This window comes from Lissotriton helveticus, chromosome 1_1, assembly GCF_964261635.1.
Source record: "Lissotriton helveticus chromosome 1_1, aLisHel1.1, whole genome shotgun sequence".
NCBI lineage: Eukaryota > Metazoa > Chordata > Amphibia > Caudata > Salamandridae > Lissotriton > Lissotriton helveticus.
In genome coordinates, this window is record NC_136057.1 from 153,019,138 (window position 1) to 153,043,505 (window position 24,368).

A 24,368-nucleotide genomic window follows, 5' to 3' on the forward strand; every position below is an offset into this window, starting at 1 on the left:
TGTGTGTATGTGTCTTGGAGTCTGTGTGTATGCGTGTGTGACTGTGGGGGGGGGGGGAGGGGTTGCCTGTCTGGGTGCCTGTGTGTCTGTGTAAGTGCGTGTGTGCGTGTGCGCGCGCGTGTGTGTGTGTGTGTGTCTGTGTGCATGCATGCGCGTTAGGCTGGGAGTATGGGAGGGAAGTGCACGGCGCGGCGCAGGACGGAACGTGCGCGTTCGCGCACACGAATCCAGGGAAAAAAGCTCGTACACCCTCTTGTCCTCCTTCCCCCCCAGACTGATCGCTATACGTCTCCAGCTGGACACATGCATCCGCTTGCGGATGCATTGCCAGCGAGACCCAAAAAAGCAACAAAATGTCACCTTCTACCTCCAAGACAACCTATTTACACTCGCGCTTGAACTCTGCGCTCAGTTTCCCACGACCACCTGGCAAACCATAAAACCACCTTTGCACCACCCCTGTTCAGTGCACACTCTTGGAAAGCTCCCATGTACTAGTGTGCTCGTTGTCTGGACTCAGAACCATTAAAGATCCCAAAACCCAACAAAGACAGTCGCTGCTCCAGGAGGGCACCTGGGCAAGATTACAAAAACATAACTGATGTCTGTGTCGTGTCAGTTCTGTATAAAAAAACGTATCCCCAAGTCACTACTAACTGCAAAATGGCTGGGTCTTACCTCCAGGAAATGAGTGCTGCGTTTCTGCAGAAATGCTACCGCAACAATCAATGAGCCTAATAACAATGAAACACTTTTGGACTCTCTTTCCATTTCATTGTTTGTCTGTTAACACCCAAACTTTGAGATGCTCTTCCAGTCTTTGCCCATTTTGTTCCAACTCATACTTATTTCAATCCTGTTTGAAAGTTCACTTCTTTGCATTGCCCTTTCCTAAAAAATGCCCTGTCCTGCCACAGGTGAGTTTCAGGCTTGGTATCCCAATATGGCTTTGAATTATAGTAATTCTGCTACTCTATGCACTATGCTTTGGAGAAGCGTTGGTTTGTTGCCAAGTAGATTACACCAGCCTCTGCAAATACCTCAGAGCGTTAACAAGAGAAGCAATGCTAGGCAGTTGACAATACGAGAAGGCGTAAACATGCTAAAACCCTCTGCTGATTCTCAGAGGCACCTCCACACCCTACTCCCTCATCCTCAGCGTTCTTAATAAGTCTCGGGAGCCAGAGGGAAAGACCTACAAGATTACAGTGCCAACTTGACACATCTAATCTCTAATTATTTATCCAGATGTCCATGCACAAAATAGTAAACTGTAAGGGTAACCCAGTGACTTGAAGGGGCCAAAGGGTGATATAGTGCTATACAGACCATTAATATTGGAAAACAATGAAGAGAAGCCACAGAATGCCTTTCTAGTGTCCAGGTGCATTCCTCTTAAGGACATGGAAAGGCTTCTAGCAGCATCATAGTTCTGGTTGAGAGTTTTCAGCTGATATTTTAAGAGGAACTGTGAATCTACCCCATGCACGTGCTGAAAAAGAAGCGATAAGGTAAAAAGAATCGTACCGGGTCCCAGAGTGCCAGCTGCCGCTCACTCATGCGGCTAAAGCCAGTGGTGAAGACCTTGCCATCAGACATGAAGATCGCTCTCATGGGCCGGGCTCCATCATGGGCCCTTTCCTTCTCCTGTAAGCAGAGAATGACAACTTCATTATTTTAAAGACCTGTATCGAAAAATAATGCTATTTCACAGAATCAGAAATCAACAAAGGACACAGAATGCAACACTTTAAAAGCTAAGGAGCAGTGCACTACTTGCAGTAGAAAGATAGATTTTAAGGGAGCATGTCCCGCTGAAATACAGCGCCGTGGAGGATTAACTGTTCTTGGCTCAGTCTGTACCTCCCTCTCTTCTGCAAATGTCAGTGACTGCCACTATATTTATAGTACTGGTCCGAACTTTCACACAAAAAAAGTTTCTTTTGGATTGTTTCACTATAGCACTTTAGATCGGATCACTGCTCTGAGCAGACTATTAAAAATGAGTGGACCACACCCTTTCTGCTGTGACAATTTTATTAATAACTCAAGAGGCAAGTCAGTTAGGGCAGACGCTATGTGAACAGAGGAGATGGGCTGTGCAGACGCTATGAGAACAGAGGAGATGAGCTGTGCAGACGCTATGAGAACAGAGGAGATGGGCTGTTCAGACGCTATGAGAACAGAGGAGATGGGCTGTGCAGAGGCTATGTGAACAGAGGAGATGGGCTGGGCAGACGCTATGTGAACAGAGGAGATGGGCTGGGCAGACGCTATGTGAACAGAGGAAATGGGCTGGGCAGACGCTATGTGAACAGAGGAGATGGGCTGGGCAGACGCTATGTGAACAGAGGAGATGGGCTGGGCAGACGCTATGTGAACACAGGAGATGGGCTGGGCAGACGCCATGTGAACACAGGAGATGGGCATGGCAGACGCTATGTGAACAGAGGAGATGGGCTGGGCAGACGCTATGTGAACACAGGAGATGGGCTGGGCAGACGCCATGTGAACACAGGAGATGGGCATGGCAGACGCTATGTGAACAGAGGAGATGGGCTGGGCAGACGCTATGTGAACACAGGAGATGGGCTGGGCAGACGCCATATGAACAGAGGAGAGGGGCTGAGCTTAAGGTACTTGGTAAAGAGGAGTGGGAGGGAGTAGGGAACGGGCAGGACAGGACCCAAGCCAATACAGCCTCCCTGGATGAATGAGTGAGTGAGCGAGTTTGTATTCCCCAGGACGCTATGCAGAAGGTAAGCTTTGTTCATACACACCGCCACAACCATCTCACGGCGGGGATCAATGATGCGCACGCTCTTGTCCTTGCAAGACGTGCAAAAGAGGCTTCCATTGCGGTTCCAGCAAGCATTGTAAATGAGGTCTGGGTGTTGGTCCTCCATCCGATACAACTCCTCTGCAGTGCCCACGTTCCAGATAATCACCACATTATCACAGCCTGTGGAACAAGAGTGGAGATCAACCAGGACAGTGAAGACCAGCAGAAAAAAGGAGGACAAGCAGAAAACAGAGGGGGGGGGTGTAAAAAGAAGCATAGAAATGGAGAAAGAGCAGTGTATAGCAAACAGCAAGATTCAAATTAACACCCATGGGTCATACTCCTAATTAAGGGGGTCCCAGAAAAAATGGCCCTTCCGGCTCAACCAAGACCCTGTGCAGAATCTACTACCGAGATCAAAATACTGCACCAGAACAGGACGCACAGTCACAGAGGGGAACGAGGCAGAAAAGCAGAAATTGTACGTCGATTGAAGGGGGAGAGCCAATACTAGAGAAAGAGAAGAAAGCTGCATTATTGAATGAGAGACAGGTCTGACAAGTCAGGGTAGACAATAGACTAGTGCAATGCTTTATGCGTGCAATGTTCAATGAAACAGACTACTGTATAGCTGTACATCTGCCATGTCCTATGAAATAGACTAGTGCAAAGCTGTACAAATGCAATGCTCGATCAAAGACTAGTGTAAAGCTGTACAAACAAATTCAATGTCCTATGAAATAGACCAGTGCAAAGCTGTACAAATGCAATGTTCGATGAAACAGACTACTGTATAGCTGTGACCTGTTCTCAGGACACCCCCGCGCCGTACGGCCACCAGCTGTGTGTGTGCCCCCCGCCTCGCTGCTGCCCGCAGCCTCGCTGTGTCTGCCTCTCTGCTCCCTGCCCCTCCGCCGCTTCTAGCGTGCGTGTGTTGTTGCCAACTGTATTTAACTTTTATTTTATCCTTTGCTAACTGTTTATTCCTTTTTGTATCTCCCCGCCCCTCCGCCGCTTCCAGCGTGCGTGTGTTTTTGCCAACTGTATTTAAGTGCTATTTCTTTCCTTTTGTAACTTTTATTTCCTTTTTATCTCGTCTCTGCTGTCCCCTGCACGCTGTTGTGTAGGCTTCGTTGTTGTTCCCCTGTGCCCACCCCGCTCCCCGCCGCCGTCCAAGCGGCCACGCCCCCTTTTCGTTCTGTGCCCTCCCCGCTCCCGCCTCCCAGTTGCTCCTCCCTCCCACTTCGCCATAAATGGCGACCGCACATACGCGCAGCGGTCACGTGCAGCGGTCGCGCCGAAGGCGTGCCAAAGGCAAGCCCGGACGGATACAAGATCACCCGGAAGGACCGCGTCAACCAGACGGGAGGAGGCATTGCCATCGTACACAAGAACACCATCCGCATCTCGACCAACTCCGACGACACCTTCACCGCTGCCGAACACCTGCACTTCCAGATACACACTGACCCCAAGACCACCCTCCGAGGCACCCTCATCTACAGACCCCCGGGACCACGCACACAATTCAGCGAAGACATCGCAGACTTCGTCAGCCCGCACGCCCTGCCCTCCGCCGACTACATCCTCCTAGGGGACCTCAACTTCCACCTGGAGAACAACAACGACAGAAACACCACCGCCCTGCTGGACAACCTCGCCAACTTCGGACTCAAGCAACTGGTGAACACTCCCACCCACTACACCGGCCACACGCTTGACCCAGTCTTCTCATCCAGCAAGCACATCTCCTTCAGCCACGCCACCGGACTCCACTGGACCGACCACAGCTGCGTCCGCTTCAGCTTCAGAAAAACTGCGACCCACCACCACCCGCAACAGGTCCCCCGCCGGAGCTGGAGCAAGATCACCGCCGAGCAACTCACCGCCTCCCTCAGGACCCCAACGAAGCAGCCAGCAACCTCACCAAGTGGCTGACCGCCTGCGCCGACGACATCGCACCACTAAAGAACCCCCCCCCCCAGCAGACCCGCCAGCAAGAAAACCCCCTGGTTCACCGGCGAACTCAAGGAATCCAAGAAGAACTGCCGCACCCTGGAGAAAGACTGGCGACTCAACCAAACCACAGACAACATGACCGCCCTCAAGCACGCCGCCCGCAAACACCATCAGCTGATCCGCGCCACCAAGAAGTCGGCACTCAAAGAACGACTGGACAACAACGCCCACGACAGCATGGAACTTTTCAGCATCGTCAAAGAGTTCTCCAACCCCAGCGCCGGAAACAACGACATCACCCCCTCGCAAGACCTCTGCAACTCACTCGCCGCGTTCCTCCACCGCAAGATCGCCGACATACACAACAGCTTCAACGCACAGACAACGCACCCTATCACCGAACCAACGCCCGCCACCACCACCCTCTGCAACTGGACTCCGATCAGCACCGAAGACACCACCCGCACGATGAACTCCATCCACTCCGGATCACCAACCGACCCCTGCCCACACCACGTCTTCAACAAAGCAGACGCCATCATCGCACCCCATCTCCGGAACATCATCAACTCCTCCTTCCACACCGCCACCTTCCCGGAAAGCTGGCAGCACCCCGAGCTGACCGCCCTCCTGAAGAAACCAACGGCGGACCCCACCGACCTCAAGAACTACCGTCCCATCTCGCTCCTTCCCTTTCCGGCCAAAGTCATCGAGAAGACCGTCAACAGACAGCTTGCCGCCTTCCTCGAGACGAACGGATCCCTCGACCCCTCGCAGTCCGGGTTCCAGGCCAACTACAGCACCCAGACCGCCCTAATCGCAGCCACCGACGACATCAGAACCCTGATCGACAACGGGGAAACAACGGCCCTCATCCTCCTGGACCTCTCTGCGGCGTTCGACACCGTCTGCCACCGCACCCTAGTGAAGCGCCTCAGCAACATCGGGATCCGAGAGAAAGCACTGGAGTGAATCATCTCGTTCCTCGCCGGAAGAACCCAGCGAGTCCGCCTCCCCCCGTTCAGATCAGAGGCCACCGAAGTCATCTGCGGCGTACCACAAGGATCTTCCCACAGCCCAACTTCAACGTCTACATGAGCCCCCTTCGCAGCCATCGCACGCCAACACAACCTCAACATCATCTCCTACGCCGACGACACCCAGCTGATCCTCTCCCTCACCAACGACACCACCACCGCCGCCAGAGCCAACCTACACGAAGGGATGAAAGACGTCGCCGACTGGATGAGGAACAGCCACCTCAAACTGAACTCAGACAAAACGGAAGTCCTCATCCTGGGATCATCACCCTCCGCCTGGGACGACTCCTGGTGGCCCCCGGCCCTGGGCACCGCTCCCAAGCCAACAGACCACGCACGCAACCTGGGCTTCATCCTGGACTTCTCCCTGTCGATGACCAGACAAGTCAACACCGTCTCATCTTCATGCTTCAACACCCTGCGCATGCTCCGCAAGATCTTCCGATGGATCCCCACTGAAACCAGGAAGACCGTCACCCAGGCACTCGTCACCAGCCGCCTGGACTACGGGAACACCCTCTACGCCGGAACCACAGCCAAACTTCAAAAAAGACTCCAGCGCATCCAGAACGCCTCCGCACGACTCATCCTGGACATCCCACGACACAGCCACATCACCGGACACCTGAGAGACCTGCACTGGCTCCCCGTCAGCAAGAGGATCACGTTCAGACTCCTCACCCACGCACACAAGGCTCTCCACGACATGGGCCCCAAGTACCTCAACGACCGCATGACCATCTACACGCCCACCTGCCAGCTACGATCGACCAGCCACGCCCTCGCCACCATACCACGCATCTGCAAAGCCACCGCCGGAGGAAGATCCTTCTCCTACCTGGCAGCCAAGACCTGGAACACCCTCCCCACCCACCTTCGGCGAACCCAGGACCATCTCTCCTTCAGAAGGCAGCTCAAGACCTGGCTGTTCGAGCAGTAGCGGTCCCCCTCCCCCAGCGCCTTGAGACCCCCCGGGTGAGTAGCGCGCTTTATAAATGCCGTGATTGATTGATTGATTGATACATGTGCTATGTCCTATGAGAGAAGTTAGTGTAAAGCTGTACAAATGCATTATTCGAAGAAACAGACCACTGTATAGCTGTAGCAAAGCAATGTCCAGTGAAACAGTGTAAAACTGTACACATGCAATGCCCTATGAAACAGACTAGTGTAAAGCTGTACACACGCACCTGTTCAATGAAACAGTGTAAAGCTGTACACATGCAATGTTCGATGAAACAGACTAGTGTAAAACTGTACACATGCAATGCCCTATGAAACAGACTAGTGTAAAGCTGTACACATGCAATGCCCTATGAAACCGACTAATGTAAAGCTGTACACATTGTTAAGGATTGCATTTTGTATTTTGGCAGCCATTTTAGGTAGCCATGTGCTCGCCATGTGCGGTTTCCCTCTTAAGAGCCTTGCACATGCTCAGAAGGGCCTAGCTAGTAGAATGCACCTGCTCCTCTTATACAACTGTCAGGCTATTCTTGCTGCTGTATGGAGAAGTAACTCTCCTCCCACTTTGTTGAGCAAGCAGATCTTGCATGCCCATATTAGTCATTTTGCATGCTTACATGTGGCAGGACCTCCCCTTGGTCTTATGCTGACTATGTAACCCTAAGCATATATATGGCCTTTGTTTTCTGTACTCCTTAGACTGCCTCATTCATTTGCTAAGGCTTCTGTGTGACGTAGTCTCCCTCATTTGAGGTTATTAAAGAGGTTACTTTTATATTACAGCTTCTGTGCCAATTTCTTTCTTTGGTGGTTTAAAAGGACCAAGTATCAGTGAGAACCCTGAGAAGGTTTCCATTTTCTTCAAATGGCGCCCAACGTGGGGCTCATTAGAGAAGTGGCTATCTAAGGGAGTGATCTTGTCAGGAGACTGAAATCTACTGAGGAGGACAGGACAGGATTCTACTAAGGAGATACTCTATGCACGGAGTTTCTGGGGATTCTCTGTCTCTGCAGCCCAGTATATTTCTGATCTTCCACATGTTTACCACTCCTGACTGAGAACCTTTGTGGCGTGAGTATTCTAAAAACGACCGTTAGGTCATTCAGCACTTGGCAGTTAGAATTTGGACACCAAGTGAATGGTAAGTGTTGTTTTGATGCAACACTTGCTGTTTTGATGCCTGGGATTGGTAAGGTAGTTTAGTAACACTTACTGTGGCTTTGGATTTGTAGGATTGGCCAATATTTGTATTTGGAATTTGTAATATATAAATTGCATTTTATGTAGGAAGGTAATGAGGAGACTTTTCTCTGTTTTGAATTGATTTGAATGGCACACAGTACAAGAGTACCTTAAGTGCTACTTTGGTTATAATACTGCATATTCTGCACTATTTTTGGCATGCCGGTTTCAAGCACACTTCGAAGATTGTGTTGCTTTTTGGAGGTACCATAGTGAGATGTGAATTAAATTAGCGGCTCCCCTGAGGGAATACCTAAATAGGTTTAGGTATAAAAAAAAACACGTCTTCCTTGGTGACTCTGTACCACAATGGAATTAAAATATGACAATAATACAAACAAGGATCCTTTTCTGCGCACTTTTATAAATGGAGATATGCAGAGCGATTTGTTGGTGTTCTGCCAGACAAATATAGTGAATTGAGTGTATTTTGGCTTCTTGGAAATAAAACAGTCTGTTGGGCTGTTTTTTTTGCGGTATTTTGGAATACTATTGAGAAGCGCTTCTTGTAAATATGACTTACAACTAATATTTACAAATGGTTTGGTTTAAGTACAGTCTGTGGGATGTCCTTTGTTACTGTCTTAAGTGTTGATCTGTGGGTTAAATATGTGTTTAAATGTCTATGTGGTTTGTGGTTTCACATTAGTGGTACTTCTGTGAGTAAATAGCGATTGCGCTCTTTGTGAAATAATGGCTAGCCTTAAGCGCGCTGTATTATGTGTTCCGAGTGTATGACCCCTTCTGTATATGTCTGGAATGAGCTCAATGTATTTGTTTGTGTTTTCTTGCTGTCCATTATGCAAAATGTCATTTAATTAATATTAAATAAAAATAATAAAAATCCAGAAATGAACCATATGATATGCTAAATAACTACATGTTACCATTAAATTGATAAGAGTAAGCAATTATGCACATGTACAAACTGCTAATGCTTAAAAGATCAAATTAGAATTCACATTGAATAGGAATAAAAAAGGCCTAAAAAAAAAATATATGTGTTTGGCAAAAAATAAACAATTATAAAATGTAATGTTACTACATTTTTCTTAGATACATTGTGTTAGATATAAACAGGCAAACACATCATCTGAGTAAATTGGATGTTGCTGAACTAAACACATATTATAGAACATGCATTAAAATGCCTCGGTTTTAAATCGACTGTCACTGTGCTTACATTTCAACCCCAAAAAAAAGCTTCCCAAAAGCTGTGTTTTAACTGCCCTGAGAAACAGCCGTTTTGATTGTAGGCCATGGAGAGACAGGACTGTTGACTCAGCTAGGATTTTTTTCAGTGCAAACATTGTGTAAAACCCTGCATTTCAGACTGCTGTTTTAAAAAGTTACAAAAATCAGGTTCATTATTTTGGATAACAGGAAAACATTTAAAGTAGGGATTTTCTTTCTTAATGCCTTTTTACATAAACATATCCGTGGTTCTGATGTTAAATAACGAATAGTTTTCTTACCTGTCAGTGTAGTTTTGCAGCTTGAAGATCTTTCTGGATTCACTATGCTGTGCATTATTCCGCGGTCTTGTGGTTGGGTCCGGATTCGTAGTCTTTTCTTTGTTTTTTGTTTTTTTTCTTAGCCCAGGTGGGCGTCGGCGTCACACCCCCTTGGGTGTATTTCCGGTGACGTCGGCATGCTTCCTGCGGAAGCTCCCACTCTTGGGCCCATCTTCGGGTTCTTTTTTTCCGTGTTTCTTTCGTTTCCGAAGTAATGGCAATGTTCTATTTAGTTGGTATTTTACCGCTTTGTACTTTTAAAGTCCTTTCTTTAGTTAACCACCTCTTCTCTCTCCAGCCTCATCTTTCTGGCGGAGGTGGGTGGGTTCGCTAGTGAATCCAGAAAGATCTTCAAGCTGCAAAACTACACCGACAGGTAAGAAAACTATTCGTTTTGCAGCGTGAATCTTTCTGGATTCACTATGCTGTGCATAGATTTTGTAGCGGTTTCTCATCTCTGTGGCGGCTGGGTGGAAGATGAGCGTTGGGTGTTGAATATGTGCTGTAGCACCTTCTGTCCAACTTGAGCTTCCTTGTTCATTTGTATGTCCACACAGTAGTGCTTCGTGAACGTGTGCACCGAAGCCCATGTTGCCGCCAGGCATATGTCCTCTATGGGTGTGTTAGCCAGGAAGGCTATTGTAGCGCCCTTCTTCCTGGTGGAGTGGGCATGTGTCCCCTCTGCCAGTTCTTGTCCTGCACGCTTGTGGCAGAGTTGAATTGTCTGTGCGATTCATCGTGCAATGGTCTTTTTGGTTACAGCTTTCCCCATGAAGCTGTTTGCGAATGACACAAAAAACTGTTTTGTTTTCCTGTGTCCCTTTGTCCTTTCAATGTAGTGCATGACTGCCCTTCTGGCGTCCAGGGTGTGGCTTGTTGTCGGTTTTTGGAAACAAACTCGGAATCTGTATAGACTGGTTCATGTGAAATTTGGATACCACCTTCGGCATGAAGTGTGGGTCAGTCCTCATCACAACTCTATCATTGTGTATTTGTATGTAGGGTTCTTGTAGCGTCAGCGCTTGAAGCTCGCTTACTCTGCGTAAGGACGTTATTGCAACCAGGAATGCTGTTTTCATAGTTAGCATCTTTAGGGAGGCCTTGTGAAGTGGTTCAAAGGGCTCTTTCATGAGTTCCGTTAGGACTGTGTTCAAGTTCCATGCAGGTGGTGGCACCCGCTTGGGTGGTGCGATCCTTTTCGCTCCTTCTAGGAATCTCTTCACCACCTGTGATGTGAAGAAGCTCCTGCACGTTTCTCCCCTTGTGTAGGCGACTATCGCTGCCAAGTGAACTCTTAAAGAGGATGAGCTAAGGTTCTTCTCCGGCAAGTGCGTCAGGTACCTTAGCACTGTGGAGTCCCTCTTCAATTTATTGTGGAGTCTTTCCTGTCTGCACCATATAGTGAATCTTTTCCATTTCGCAACGTAGCACTTCCGAGTGCTGGGCCTTCGTGCCTCCCGAAGTACCCTCAGGGTGCTTTCTGGTAGTCTCAAATGTGCGAACTCTATGTCCTCAGGAGCCACGCTACTAGGCTCATGCTCTCTGGCTCTGGATGTAGTACCTCTCCGTTCTGCATGGAGAGTAGGTCTTTCCTCCTGCTGAATCTGTGGGGTGCACACTGTGTCATCTCCATGATCTGCGAGTACCATGTCTGCCTCGCCCACTGTGGTGCGACCAGTATCAGTGTCATGTTGCTCGCTCTGCACTTGCTCAGCACTCTGTGCATCAGTGGTATCGGGGGAAAGGCGTAAGCAAATGTCCTTGACCAATCTATCCATAGGGCATTCCCCAGTGACCCCTCCTCGGGCTGCCTGGATGCGAAGTTTTGGCATTTTGCATTCTGGCGTGTGGCAAATAGGTCCACCGATGGTGTCCCCCATCTGTCGAACAGGTACCTTGTCTCCTGAGCATTGAGCTCCCACTCGTGGGATGCCGATGTCTGCCTGCTGAGCCAATCGGCTTGTATGTTGTCCTTCCCTGGTAGGTGTATGGCTAGCAGGTCTATCTTGAGAGGCATGGCCCATCTCCATATCTCCTGCGCCAGCGTTGAAAGCGGGGCTGACTGTGTGCCCCCCTGCTTGTTGATGTAGAACATCGCAGTGGTGTTGTCTGTTTGTATCAACACCTTGTGTTTGTACAGTCTTGTTTGAAAGGCTTTCAGTGCAAGGAAGATTGTCTTCAGTTCTAGGTAATTGATGTGCTTTGCCGCATCTGTTGGCGTCCACAGTCCCCTCACCTTGAGCTCCTCCATGTGAGCGCCCCATCCCTTCAGGGATGCGTCTGTGGTGATGGTCACTGTTGGCGTTGGGGGCGTTAGAGGCTTTCCCCTTATGTTCTCCATGGTCCACCATGCCATCTCCTTCTGCACTGCGTGCGTTACAACCACTAGATCCTCCCAACCGCCTGTAGCTTGTGACCATTGCTCCTGTAGCCATTCTTGAATGGGTCTCATGTGGAGTCGTACATTTGGTAGCAGGTGGATGCATGATGCCATCATGCCCATGATCTTGCTCGCAGTCCTCACTGTCCGAGCTTGCCCCTTCCGGTAGAGGAGAGTTTCCTTCACCAGCGCCCTCGCCCTCTTCTCGCTAGGGAACACCTTGCCCTGTAAGGTGTTGATCTGTGCTCCCAGGAAGATCTTGACCTGTTCCGGCTCCATTGATGATTCCTTCCAATGGATGGAGAACCCCAGGCTTGTGAGCGTGCTCGTCACTGTATGTGCGTGCTGCTTGCATTTTTGGTACGAGTTTGCTTTCACCAGCCAGTCGTCCAGGTAAGGGTATACGTGTATTCCTTGCCTTCGTAGGTGCGCTGCGACAGCTGCGAGGCACTTTGTGAAAACACTTGGTGCTGATTTTAGTCCGAAGGCCAGTGTCGTGAACTGGTAGTGGCTTCCTCCAATGGTGAACCTGAGCATGTGTTTGTGCTTTCTGTTCATTGGGATGTGCAGGTAGGCGTCTTTGAGGTCTATTGTGACCATGAAGTCCCCGGTCTGCAATTGTGGGAGCACCTCTTGCAGGGAGGTCATTTTGAATTTTTGCGTTCTTATGAATTTGTTCAGGAACCGTAAGTCCAGAATGGGTCTCATTGTCTCGTCTACCTTTGGTACCAGGAAGTACGTTGAGTATATTCCTGTGTTTCTCTCCTTGAAGGGTACCCGTTCTATGGCCTGCTTCCGCAGGAGTTCCTTTGCCTCCTCCTGAAGACACTGCAGCTGCTTGCTTGCTAGAGTTTTTCTTTTTGGTTTTCTGCTTGTTGGCCTCCCCTCCAACTCTATGCAGTATCCGAATTGGATAATGTTGAGGATCCATTTGTCTAATGTGATTTCTCTCCACTCTCGGAGGTAAAATCTTAATCTTCCTCCCACTGGTGTCATGTGGTCGTAGGTGTCTAGTTTGTCTTGACCCATCTGTACGTGCTGCCCCCTGGGATCTTTTTTGTGGGCGGGCACACGGAGTTTTTTGAAGTCACTTAGAGGTGGGCTGCTGCCCCCCTCTTCTATTTTGTCCCCGTCCATTTCTCCCTCGAAAGGACTGGCCTCTTTGTTGGTACTGCCAGGACTGCTTCTGCTGACCATGCTGAGCCTGCGAGTCTGCCTGGTGAGTTTGCTGGAAAGCCTGGTGTGATGTACCTGGCTGGTTTCCGCCTCTCCCGCCGGGCCTCCGTGACGGGGTGCCCCTCTTGTTCCCTCTGAACTGCAATGCTCCCATGGATCTTGCTGTTTCGTTATCTTTTTTCAGTTGACTGAGCGTTTCATCAACTGTTGTTCCGAAAAGCGTGTTTGCCGTTGAACGGTGTGTTCAGGATGCTGTGTTGCACCTCCGGTTTGAAACCTGAGATCCTGAGCCAGGCGTGCCTCTTTTCCGTGACGCCCATCATCATGAGCCTGCTGGCGGTGTCTGCCCCATCCAGGGCCGTCTTAAGGCAAGAGTTTGCCGCGTTTTTTCCCTCTTCAACCAGCTTTTCGGCCTTCTGCCTGGCATCCTGGGGCAGGTCCTTCACCAACTGCCCCAGCCCCTCCATGATCTGGTACATGTGCCTGTTTATCAGGGTGTTGGAATTAGCCATGCGCCAGTGGGTCACGGCATTCCGTTCGATCCTTCTGCCCACCAGATCCATCCTTTTGCTCTCCTTATCCGGTGGCGGGCCCGAGGTAGTGGGTACGTTAGCCCTCCTCCTTGCTGTGGCCGTGATAATGGAGTCTGCGGAGACCGTGCCCTGAATGTAGGCCGGGTCCTTTGTGGAATGCTGGTACTTCTTCTCAGTTCTGGGAGTTACTGCCTTGCATGTTGCGGGCTCCCTGAATGCTTCCTTCCCCTGAGCCAAGACGCTTTCGAGCATTGGAAGGAACTGGCTCCTCGTTTGTGTTGGGAGCAATGTTTCTAGAAGGAAGTCTGCTTTCTGCTTCTCTTCGTCGAGCTTGAGCTTGAAAGCTGCTGCGGCAGATTGTATCACCGAGTTGTAGGCCACGATGTCGTCCGGCGGCGAGGGCCTCGAGGGGTAAGTGTCGACCACCTCCTCCGGGCTGTCGGTGTCGACATCTATGTAATCTACCTCCTGTAGGTCAGAGGGTGCCGACTCTGTGTCCGTCCTGCTTTCCTCCTCCTCCCCATAGTTGTAACTATCGTAGGGATTCTCGTACTCCTCCTGGTCGTCGATCACCTCGACGTCCTGGTCTTGTTCCTCGGCGACTTCGGCGATCTCATCCTCCTCCTCGACCGCCTCCACCACCGGTGGCTTGGTCTTGTGAGGGATCGTGAAGGCTTTCATCTTTGCATCGAAATCTTTCTTCCGCTGCATGATGTTCTCCATTTCGGCCTCGAGGCGCCTTCTCTTCTTCTCCATCTCGGCCGCGTGTTCCGCGTCGGATGGGTCGGCCGTTCTTTTCGGCGGATGGCTCGTCGCCGTGCCTTTCGGTGTCGAAGTTTTCGACATCGACGTCGAACCAGATTTTGGGTCTGTGGTCGTCGTCGTCAGTTTTGGGTCTTTCTCCCTCGGCGTCGATCGATCCTTTTCGTGGACGATTTTCGACGTTTTCTGCTGATCAGCAGCTCTCGGCGCCGGGGACTCCTTCTCGGAGGATCCGCTGGGCCTGGGAGTAGTCGCGGACGCCGCCTTTTTTGGCGTCGGCGCTTTCGGGGTCTTGCCCTCGATTTTTCTAGACTCAGAGTCTCTCGGGTTCCTGGGGGCCGAAGAGTCTCCTACCTTGTCAGAAGTCTTCGTGTAATCGGTCTCTACGACCGTGTAGCTGTCGTCTTCGGCGGCAGCGTTGTCTTCTTCCTCGGAGGACATCCCCAGCTCGTAGAGGGACGGAGTCGGGGCCTTCCCCTGCAGGGTGGCGTGTGCTACCCTCTGCCTCTCTCTCACACGAAGGGTCTTCGGGGCGAAGGCGGAACAGGCGTTGCAGTCTCCGTTTTCGTGGTTCACCGGTAGGCAAAGGTTGCATACCGGGTGCTGGTCCTTCTGCGCGTACTTGTGGTGGCAGTTACGGCAGAACTTGAACGGCGTGTTGTCCATCATCGAGCGTCCAGGGCCTCTCTGGTCGCGTGTTCGTCGACGGTCGTCGATGATCTCGATGAAAAACGCCTTCTCCTTGCTGACTTTTCGTCGATGAAGTCCCCTGGAGTCTTCAGATGACTTCTCCTCGTCTTTTCTGTATTTTCTTTCTTCTTTCTCCAAAAATGTCTGGAGCCCAAACGGGAACGATCCAGACCCGACCGCGGAAAAAAAGAATCTGAAGATGGCGCCCAAGAGTGGGAGCTTCCGCAGGAAGCATGCCGACGTCACCGGAAACACACCCAAGGGGGTGTGACGCCGACGCCCACCTGGGCTAAGAAAAAAACCCAAAAAAAACAAAGAAAAGACTACGAATCCGGACCCAACCACAAGACCGCGGAATAATGCACAGCATAGTGAATCCAGAAAGATTCACGCTGCAAAATGATTGTTCTTCTGTGCTTAGGCTTATGAATGAATGCGTCTAAACATGATAGGAAAAAGCCAGCTTCATTCCTTGCCTATGTGGAATTATCAAAATGATTGGTTTAAAAAAAAAATTAAAAAAAAATTAGTATGGAGAAAAAAAATTATTACAAAAATAAGCGCTTTTAAATTCGTTTTTTAATATTTATAAAGCGTAATGCTCATACTGTGACCTCTAGCATCAAAATAAAATGTAAGTTGTGTTGTACCGCATAATGAGGAAATTTGCATATGAAATATCACTGCGCAGGCGTAAAAACTCATTTTTATAAGGGTATATATGATATATTTCTAATTTCTAATTCCTGGGCTATCTAGAGAACACTCTGGGGATTCCTATTATTCAGATAAATTATAGGATATTCATTTTTAAGTGCCCCAAATGTCAAATTCGAAATTGGGCAAAATTCACTAATTTAAAAAGCAATTCTGCCATTCTGAGCAAGTGCTTTCCAGCTTTCTGTATCTAGGATGACTTTGAATTGGGACAGCCGCATGGGAACCCTTGCACACAGAATAGGACAGCTGGGAAGGGTTAAATGTCAGTTCTATATTTAGAAGCCTGGCAGGGCTCCCAGAGCAAGGTTTGCGTTGCCATTTTGACCTCTGAAACTTTTTGAAAGATGACAGGGGAGAAAAGGAGTTTTACTTTTTTTGGTAATAGCAAGCACTTTATGCACTCATGTGATAGAAAACTATTTCATGGTATATGTGCACGTTGATTAACAGAAAGCTTTTGCCATTTTTATACAGCACTAATGCTTTTAGTCCGAGGAGTACTGTAAAAAAAAGCTGAGGCAATGAAATTTAGTTTGACTTCATGTGCCCTCATGTTTCACTTGTGCATTTGCTAAAAGGATTGGGGTTTGGGTATTCATGTTTTTTTAGCCCTCTCAAAAGTGCTATGTACCTCCTATAACTTTGTTTATGCCCAGTTGCTACAAATAGGGGTTGATGGTGTTGACAGAAGTGAAACCTGTTTCAGGTTTCCTACTGTCAAAATAGGGTAAGGAGGTTGGCTCCTCTACAAATTAAGGGAAGGTAAAATGTCCAATGAAACAGTGTAAACCTATACACATGCACTGTTCAATGAAAAAGACTAGTGTAAAGCTGTACACATGTACTGTTCTATGAAACAGACTAGTGTAAAGCTGTACGCATGCACCTATTCAATGAAACAGTGTAAAGCTGTACACATGCACTGTTCGATGAAAAAGACTAGTGTAAAGTTGTACACATGCACTGTTCTACGAAACAGACTAGTGTAAAGCTGTTCACATGCACCTGTTCGATGAAACAGACGAGTGTAAAGCTGTACACATACACCTGTTCAATGAAAAAGACTAGTGTAAAGCTGTACACATGCACCTATTCAATGAAACAGTGTAAAGCTGTACACATGCACTGTTCGATGAAACAGACCAGTGTAAAGCTTTACACATGCACCTATTCAATGAAAGTGTAAAGCTGTACACATGCACTTTTATATGAAACAGAGTAGTGTAAAGCTGTACACATACAATGTTCGATGAAACAGACTAGTGTAAAGCTGTACACATGCAATGTTCGATGAAACAGACTAGTGTAAAGCTGTACACATGCAATGTTCGATGAAACAGACTACTGTATAGCGGTACATGTGCTATGTCCTATGAGACAAGTTAGTGTAAAGTCGTACAAATGCAATGTTCCATGAAAAAGACTACTGTATAGCTGTAGGAAAGCAATGTCCAATGAAACAATGTAAAGCTGTACACATGCACTGTTCTATGAAACAGACTGGTGTAAAGCTGTACACATGCACTGTTCTATGCAACAGACTAGTGTAAAGCTGTACACACGCAATGTTGCTACAAATAGGGGTTGATAGTGTTGACAGAAGTGAAACCTCTTTCAGGTAGTTTTTTATTAGCTAGTCTGTGTAAATGAACAGACAGTCCTCATTAGAGCTGATGCTGCATAGTTTGGATCATGAAAAGTAGAACGCAGGAAAGATGCCCATGTGATCCATAGCAAAAACATTTGAAGGAAATATTGTTTTATAGATCAGAACTCCTGTTAAATTAGCAGTTTTAGATTTTTTCTGCTGCTCCTATAACATGAGAGCATGGTCCTAAGCGTACAGTGTAGGTGTTTTTATTAAGAAGAATCATTTTAGAAGTGTCTGCAGTCCTGTACAAGTAGTTTAAAATCTATAAGTAAAAGTACACAGGAATACACCAATGTAAGGATTTAGGAAATGTCTGTGTTGTGTTTCTCTTTTTCTCTGAGTTTAGTAGATGAATATAGACTTCCTTGGCTGCTTGGGATTGGGTGATTTATTACTCTTGTCAGTTCACCAAAGAGTTCCTTTTATACTTGCCAATAGGTCCAGGCTGTTGTTTTTTTTACTCTCACATAGATAGATTGAAGTGGTTCTTGGCTGCCTTGCTAATATATGAGGCTTCCCAAGACTAGGAAGTATTCTGAGACTATCCTTTCTGTTGATACTTTTTTTGTGCCTTGTCTAAAGACCTTCTGTTCTGTCCACCAATAGATATTTGCTGCCTTACAACCATTGCCAGAGGGGCCCACACATCAGATTCAGCCTGGGGAGTCAGTGTCAGCACCAGTCCAGCTTGAAGCCAAAGTGAAGGTAACCAGCACAGGCATTGCTGGCAACTAGGACCTCAGTGAAGGCGGAAGCCCTGGGATAAAGTGTGTACCCCTGCCACTGTCTTGGGCGAAAGACGGGGTCACAAACCAGAAAGGAGAAATTGTGGATTAAGTTGTTGATGCCCAGCTGAGAGTCACAGACCGACCAGAACGGCGAGGAGGCTTTGCTTGAGGTGACCCCTTTTGAAACAAGGGTTGCTTCAGAGATCCTAGCATCAGGCCTCTGAATCCTGGTCCTAAAGCGAATGCAAGTTTGCTCCTTTGTTTGTTGGTCAAGAGATACCTGAGCACACTAGATGCAAATGTGTGGCCCCAATGAATGAGCAGTGCGCCAGCAGAGCAATATAGGAGTTAGGGAAGGACTTGAGTTTAGGGTACAGGTGCAGTGTCTTTGGTGCCTGTTAGATTGAAGTGAAGGAAACTGGTGCACTGTCTGAGACACTGGACAGGATCGCTAATAGCGTTTGCCCTGGTGGGTGACTGCCCTATCCTGAAAAAAGAGACTTTTTCCTTGAAATTGGGCTGTGATTCTTAAGTTGCGAGTTGTGCAGCTCCACCGTGGAAACAAGAGCCTGCCTGTGAGGCTCAAACTGTCACAGGGAGAAGACTCCCCTTTGGATTGGTTGTACAGCGGCTTCAATTTCCCCAAGGACTACTTCTTTTTGTCAATAATGTACCCCTTTGAATGTCCCGTTTTTGAGGAGGAGCAGCCCTTTGCAGCTCTTTGTACTAATTCTTATGGCCCTGTGTGGTGCTCCTGGTCCCTTGGAGCCAGGATTGTTTTAGTAATAATCTGTTTAGTTGCTTTAATATTTGCATTAGTACTATTTATTATGCACGAAAAAAAAAATTCTGAGCAATTGAAAAATTTGACTTTGCCCTTTCCTTGAATGTATTAAATTGATGTTCTAGCCCTCATAAAAGGATAATGGACAAGTAGCCCTGAAAATGTTTTTACTAGATGGTTTTAGGATTTGCTTAGGGTTGTGAAAAATTATAATTCTGTTCGTAATAGTGGTCATTACTCTCTCCTGCTATTTGTATGTTAATTATGACCTGATGCTTTGTTCCCTTTGTATTCCTGCGTATACCTCCTATATACCCGCTTAATTAAATGTTTAGAATGGAAAATGCCCACCTAGCAATGAATTAGGATATTGATAAAATTATGAAAATTAATCTGAAAATATTTTCTGTGTTCCTACAGGATCATAGGAATGCCTTTAGCTCATGCTAAAAGGATTGCTGTTAAAGATTGCAGGGATTTGTTAGCATGAGCTGAAAGCCATTTTGTATTTTGGGAGCCATTTTTTAAAAATTCTTTTTATTATGAATAAAACAAACAAGGCAATAAAAGCAGTACAGCTGGATATGTGCTCTGGGAGGAGGGAACGTATGCTACAGTTAATACAAATCATCAGTGCAAGGGGGGGGGGGGAGGAGCAGGGGGAAATCAGAGTTGCATTACATTGCGGCCTAAACAACATTAGGAATGTCGGGTCAGGGGGAAAGAGGAACATCTGGAGTATCAGCGAGGGGTGGTGTACATATAACCCCCGGTAGGAATTCCATTGGCCCTAGAGTTTGCCCCACTTCTTTGGTCTGCTTCGTGCCACATACACCGTCTTCTCTCTAAACATACACCAGTCCATGTTCTCCTTCAATGCCAGGACCGTAGGCGGTCTCTGGGAACCCCACAACTGCGCAATGTCTCTCTTGGCCACCATATTCCCAAGGGTCGCCCACTGAGTCTGCGCCACATCATAATCAGTTGGTTCCCAAACATTCAACAGACAACTCCTGGCTTCAGGCAACAGCGCAACACCCGTGACCTCCTCCATCACAGCATGCACTCGATTCCAAAACACTACCACTTCCGGGCATTCCCAAATGATATGGAGGAAAGTACCAACTGAACCACAGCCACGTTTGCACAACCCATCCACAGAATAACTCATACGAATCAGGCGGGGGCCAGTCACATAAACCCTTCATCTGATTTGGAATACAACGCCCTTTTATAGTCTCCACCCGGCAGAAGCCACCTATCCATCTCGAACGCAGGATTTAACGCAGGACCGTACATTCCATGGTTGATCGCTCCCAGCTGAGGGGCCCAATAGTATCGCCTAATATCCGGAAGTGCGATACCGCCATCATACCAGGGAAGCGTCTGTTTGGCGAGGGCAATCCGCGAACGCCCATCCCATATCAACCGCCTCTGCAAACTCTCCACCTCCCGGAAATAGTTCGCCGGGATAACATCAAACGTGTTCTGTAGCGCGTATAGAAACCGCGGCAAGGACATCATTTTAAAAAGAGCTGCGCGCCAGAGGGGGGACAATGGCAGTCTGCGCCAGGCCACTACGTCAGATTTTAACCGTTTGAGCGGAGGAAGCAGATTACGATCGTAACGGACCTCGGGGTCTAACGTAATAAAGACCCCGAAATATTTAAATCCCACCTGCATGGGGCAACCGCGCGGCAAAGAGTGAGTGTCGCCCGAAAGTACGTAGACACAAGACTTGGCCCAATTAATCACGAGGTCTGAGTTCCTTCCGAACGAGTTCAACACATCAAACAATACAATTAACGACTTACGAGGCGTCGTGAGATACAACAAGATGTCGTCTGCATAGAGTGATATTCGATCCTCAAATTCAGGGGTCCACTGAATACCCCTCATCGATGGCTCCCATCGCAGGGGTTCCAAGGCGAGGGCAAAAAGAAGCGGGGACAAAGGACACCCCTGCCGCGTGCCCCTCCCGAGAACAAAGGACGGAGAAACCCGACCATTCACCACAATCTGAGCCAGCGTTGCCACATACAAAAGTTTCACCCACCCTATGAAACCAGGACCAAAACCAAACTTTTCAAGGGCGGCCCAGAGATACGGCCATTCCACTGTATCAAAGGCCATCGTAGCGTCCAAGGAAGCCAAGATGGCCGGTTCACGCAGTGACGCGGCTCTCACGAGAACGCCATGCAAGCGCCGCAAGTTCAATGCTGTATTACGATGTGGAATGAAACCAGTTTGATCCGGATGGATCAGGTCACTGATAACTGTTATCAAGCGGTTTGCCAGCAATTTTGCAAGGATCTTGGGCTCCGCATTTAGAAGCGAAATAGGCCTATAAGATGCTTAGCGGTCCCGCGGCTTCCCTTCCTTGTGAATCACCACAATGGTCGCAAGTCGCTGATCACGGGGGAGGGAGCCGATGTCTCGCGATTCCAGGAACATATCACGAAGATACGGCGCCATTTTGTCAGGACGCAGCTTGTAAAGCTCGATGGGGAGACCATTAGGGCCCATAGCTTTTCCCGAACGGACAGAACGAATAGCGAGTGCCACCTCGTCAACCGAAAGTGCTGCGTCCATCAGGTCCCTATCTAAATCCGACAAGCGAGGCAACGCAATATCTCGTAACAGCAGATGTGAATCCTCCTCTAGTCTATCGGAGACTGGGGAATACACATTTCGAAAATGTTCAGCAAAACATTCAACAATCTCAACAGGGTCAGTCACTCGCACTCCATCAGCTCTTTCAATCACAGGAACCACACGACTCGCCCTCTCCTTTCTGTCTAACCAAGCAATCAGTTTTCCAGCCTTGTCTCCCACATCATATAGCCGTCCCTGTTGCTCTCTACTCATGACGCTAGCAGCGTCCGTCACCAATGCCCTATAATCAAGTTGTCTGAGATTGAGGACATGGACCCTATCATGGGTAATACACAATTCCAAATCTCTTTCCAACTCAGCTATTTCAGTCTTGAGGCGGACCACTGCCTCATTTTCGCTTTTCTTGGCACCAGCGATTAACGATAGCGCTTGCCCACGGATGACCGTCTTGAAAGCCTCCCACAGTGAAACAGAAGAGGACACAGATCCTTCATTCTCAGCAAAATACAGATCCAGAGACCTGACCAAGTCTGCCCGGGTTTTGGGATTGCGGAGATACCAAGGATTAATCAGGGCCACTCGGCCCTCAGCCCCCATCCTCGTGTCGATCGAAAGCCACAGTGGGGAGTGATCTGAAATACCCCGAGCCAGGCGCCTAACTTCCCTAACTGACGAGGCCTGTGCTGCTGGCATCAAGACATAGTCAAGTCTAGAGAGACTACCATGAGCACCAGAGTGGAAGGTGTATTGAGACTGTACCGGATGCAGTAGCCTCCAGCAATCTACCAGTCCCAGCGTCTCCAGAAACCCACTCAGCCAAGACTGTGATCCCATAAGGTCTCTGGGGGGGGGGGGCTGGGGTAGCGGTCCTCCCTGCCTGAGACGACAGAATTGAAATCTCCACCCATCACCAGAACGTCATCTGGAAGTCCCAGAACTACTCTCCCCAAATCAGCAAAAGTCGTAGTCTGTAGACCAGGAGGGACGTATACAGAAAGCAGTGAAACAGTATTCCCCTCCCACCTACCAGTGAGAGCAGCATAGCGCCCCCTGTCATCGAGGATTATGTCATCTACCTCCAGGGGGAGGGAGTTCTTAACTAGAATACCCACCCCTCTAGAACCAGTAGTGAATCCGGAGTGTGCAGCAAGACGATATCCTCGCCGATTCATAGCGTGGCATGTGTTTCCGATTAGATGGGTCTCTTGCAGTAACACTACATCATGGGAGAGGCGTCTCAGTAATTGCAACACCACCCCACGTTTTATCCTATCCCCCAACCCGTTAACATTCCAACACAGTATCTTCAACCCCCTACCCCCCATCCCAGAAGAGAATGCAGAACCCACCCCACAGCGAACACAAAACCCCGATCTATAGGTAAAACCATACGTTGCCTTGAGAAAAAATAAAACATACCCAAACCCCCCATCCCCCAATAGACACCCGATGCAACCCCCCCACCCTGCACCCCTGCGTTAGACTCAAAAGCCACCCCAACTTGCAGTGTGCCTGTCGCCCCAACATTAACTAGTCTACAAAAAGAAACCCGGAGGACGAAAGAGTCCCATTCCCCCCGCCACTCCTGGGTCTCCCACCATAAGTAACGTAAATGTATAAGTCATCGAACCACAGCTGCAAGTTATGTACAATGTCCGGAAACTAGGAACCACTGCTCATTCTTGCTCCAACGGGCCACCCCCGGCTCCTGCAGAATGTTCCGAACAATCACGCTGCGTAGGCAATGTGTCAAGCCAGTCACTCACTCTCTCAGGGCGGTCAAAGGAAAACGTCCGATCCTTGTATTCAACACGTAGCCGAGTTGGGAAGAGCATCGCGTATTTCATACCCATGTCCCTCAGTCGTCGCTTCACCCCCTGAAATTCCATCCTTTGCTACGGAACGAACTGGATGAAGTCTGGGTAGAAGCTCACAGTAGTGTTTTCGAACTTCGTGGGGCCGCCCACCCTCGATGGCTGCAGGATAGCATCTCTATCCCTGAAGTTGAAAATTCTGGCGATAATAGGACGCGGAGGGGCACCCTGCTTCGGCTTCCCACCCGGCACTCGATGCGCACATTCCACCGCAAAGAAGTTGGAAGTCCACCCTGATCAAATTGACATCGATCGCCACAGTGTCAAGCTTAAGGGCCAGAGCCTCGTATTGCTGGCCAATGGAGATCTTCATACTGGCAATGGCGCCCATGACGTCTTGTAGAGTCAAATCATCCGACTCGGCTGAACCGTCACCTGCCTCTACCAGAGTCCTACTCGCACCACCGGGGGTCCCTTTAGGATGGGTATAGCGATCCATAACATTCGATTGAATAGTACCCCCCCGGTGAATGGTCTTGGTCTTTCGCCTCTCGCCATCGGGTTTGCCCGCCATAGTGGATGTTGCGCCCCAGAGGGCCCTTTGAGACCTGGTTAAAATGGCACCACACGATGCACCCGACGAGTTTTCCAAAAGCAAATTTCAGGAGGATATCACCACGATCATAAACACTCTTCCATTGGCATACGATAGAGTTGCGGGGCCCGGCTGCACCCCGGGGCTAGAGCGGTCTTGAGATAGGAGGAGGCGGAGGGACCAAAAACGAAACCGAAAGTCAACTCCAAGGTGGTGAACAGAGCCCCGCAGGCCGTTGTTGTTGACCTACTGCCTGGGCACCATAATGACTCGAGCCCGGGGTAGCTCCGTGGAGCGGGCCACAAAAGTTCAGATTATCGTAGTTGCGGTTCCCGGAGTCCAAATCGATTTCTGAAAGCAGCTATTATATCAGCTGGGTTGCGTCCTCAATAACCCGTCTGCGTAATCAGGATAA

At 48.9% G+C, this 24,368-nt stretch overlaps 1 protein-coding gene across 4 annotated transcripts in view; it reads right to left on the reverse strand.

The window, feature by feature from the left end:
• CORO1B (coronin 1B) overlaps positions 1–24,368 on the reverse strand; it is a 219,571-nt gene that overhangs the window by 89,229 nt on the left and 105,974 nt on the right. For all 4 annotated transcript variants that reach the window (XM_078659251.1, XM_078659259.1, XM_078659252.1 and 1 more), the window contains 2 exons: positions 2,781–2,962; positions 1,528–1,647 (listed from right to left, as the gene is read on the reverse strand). In XM_078659251.1, the coding sequence (XP_078515377.1) occupies positions 1,528–1,647; positions 2,781–2,962 (302 nt within the window). The remainder of the gene's footprint in view (positions 1–1,527; positions 1,648–2,780; positions 2,963–24,368) is intronic.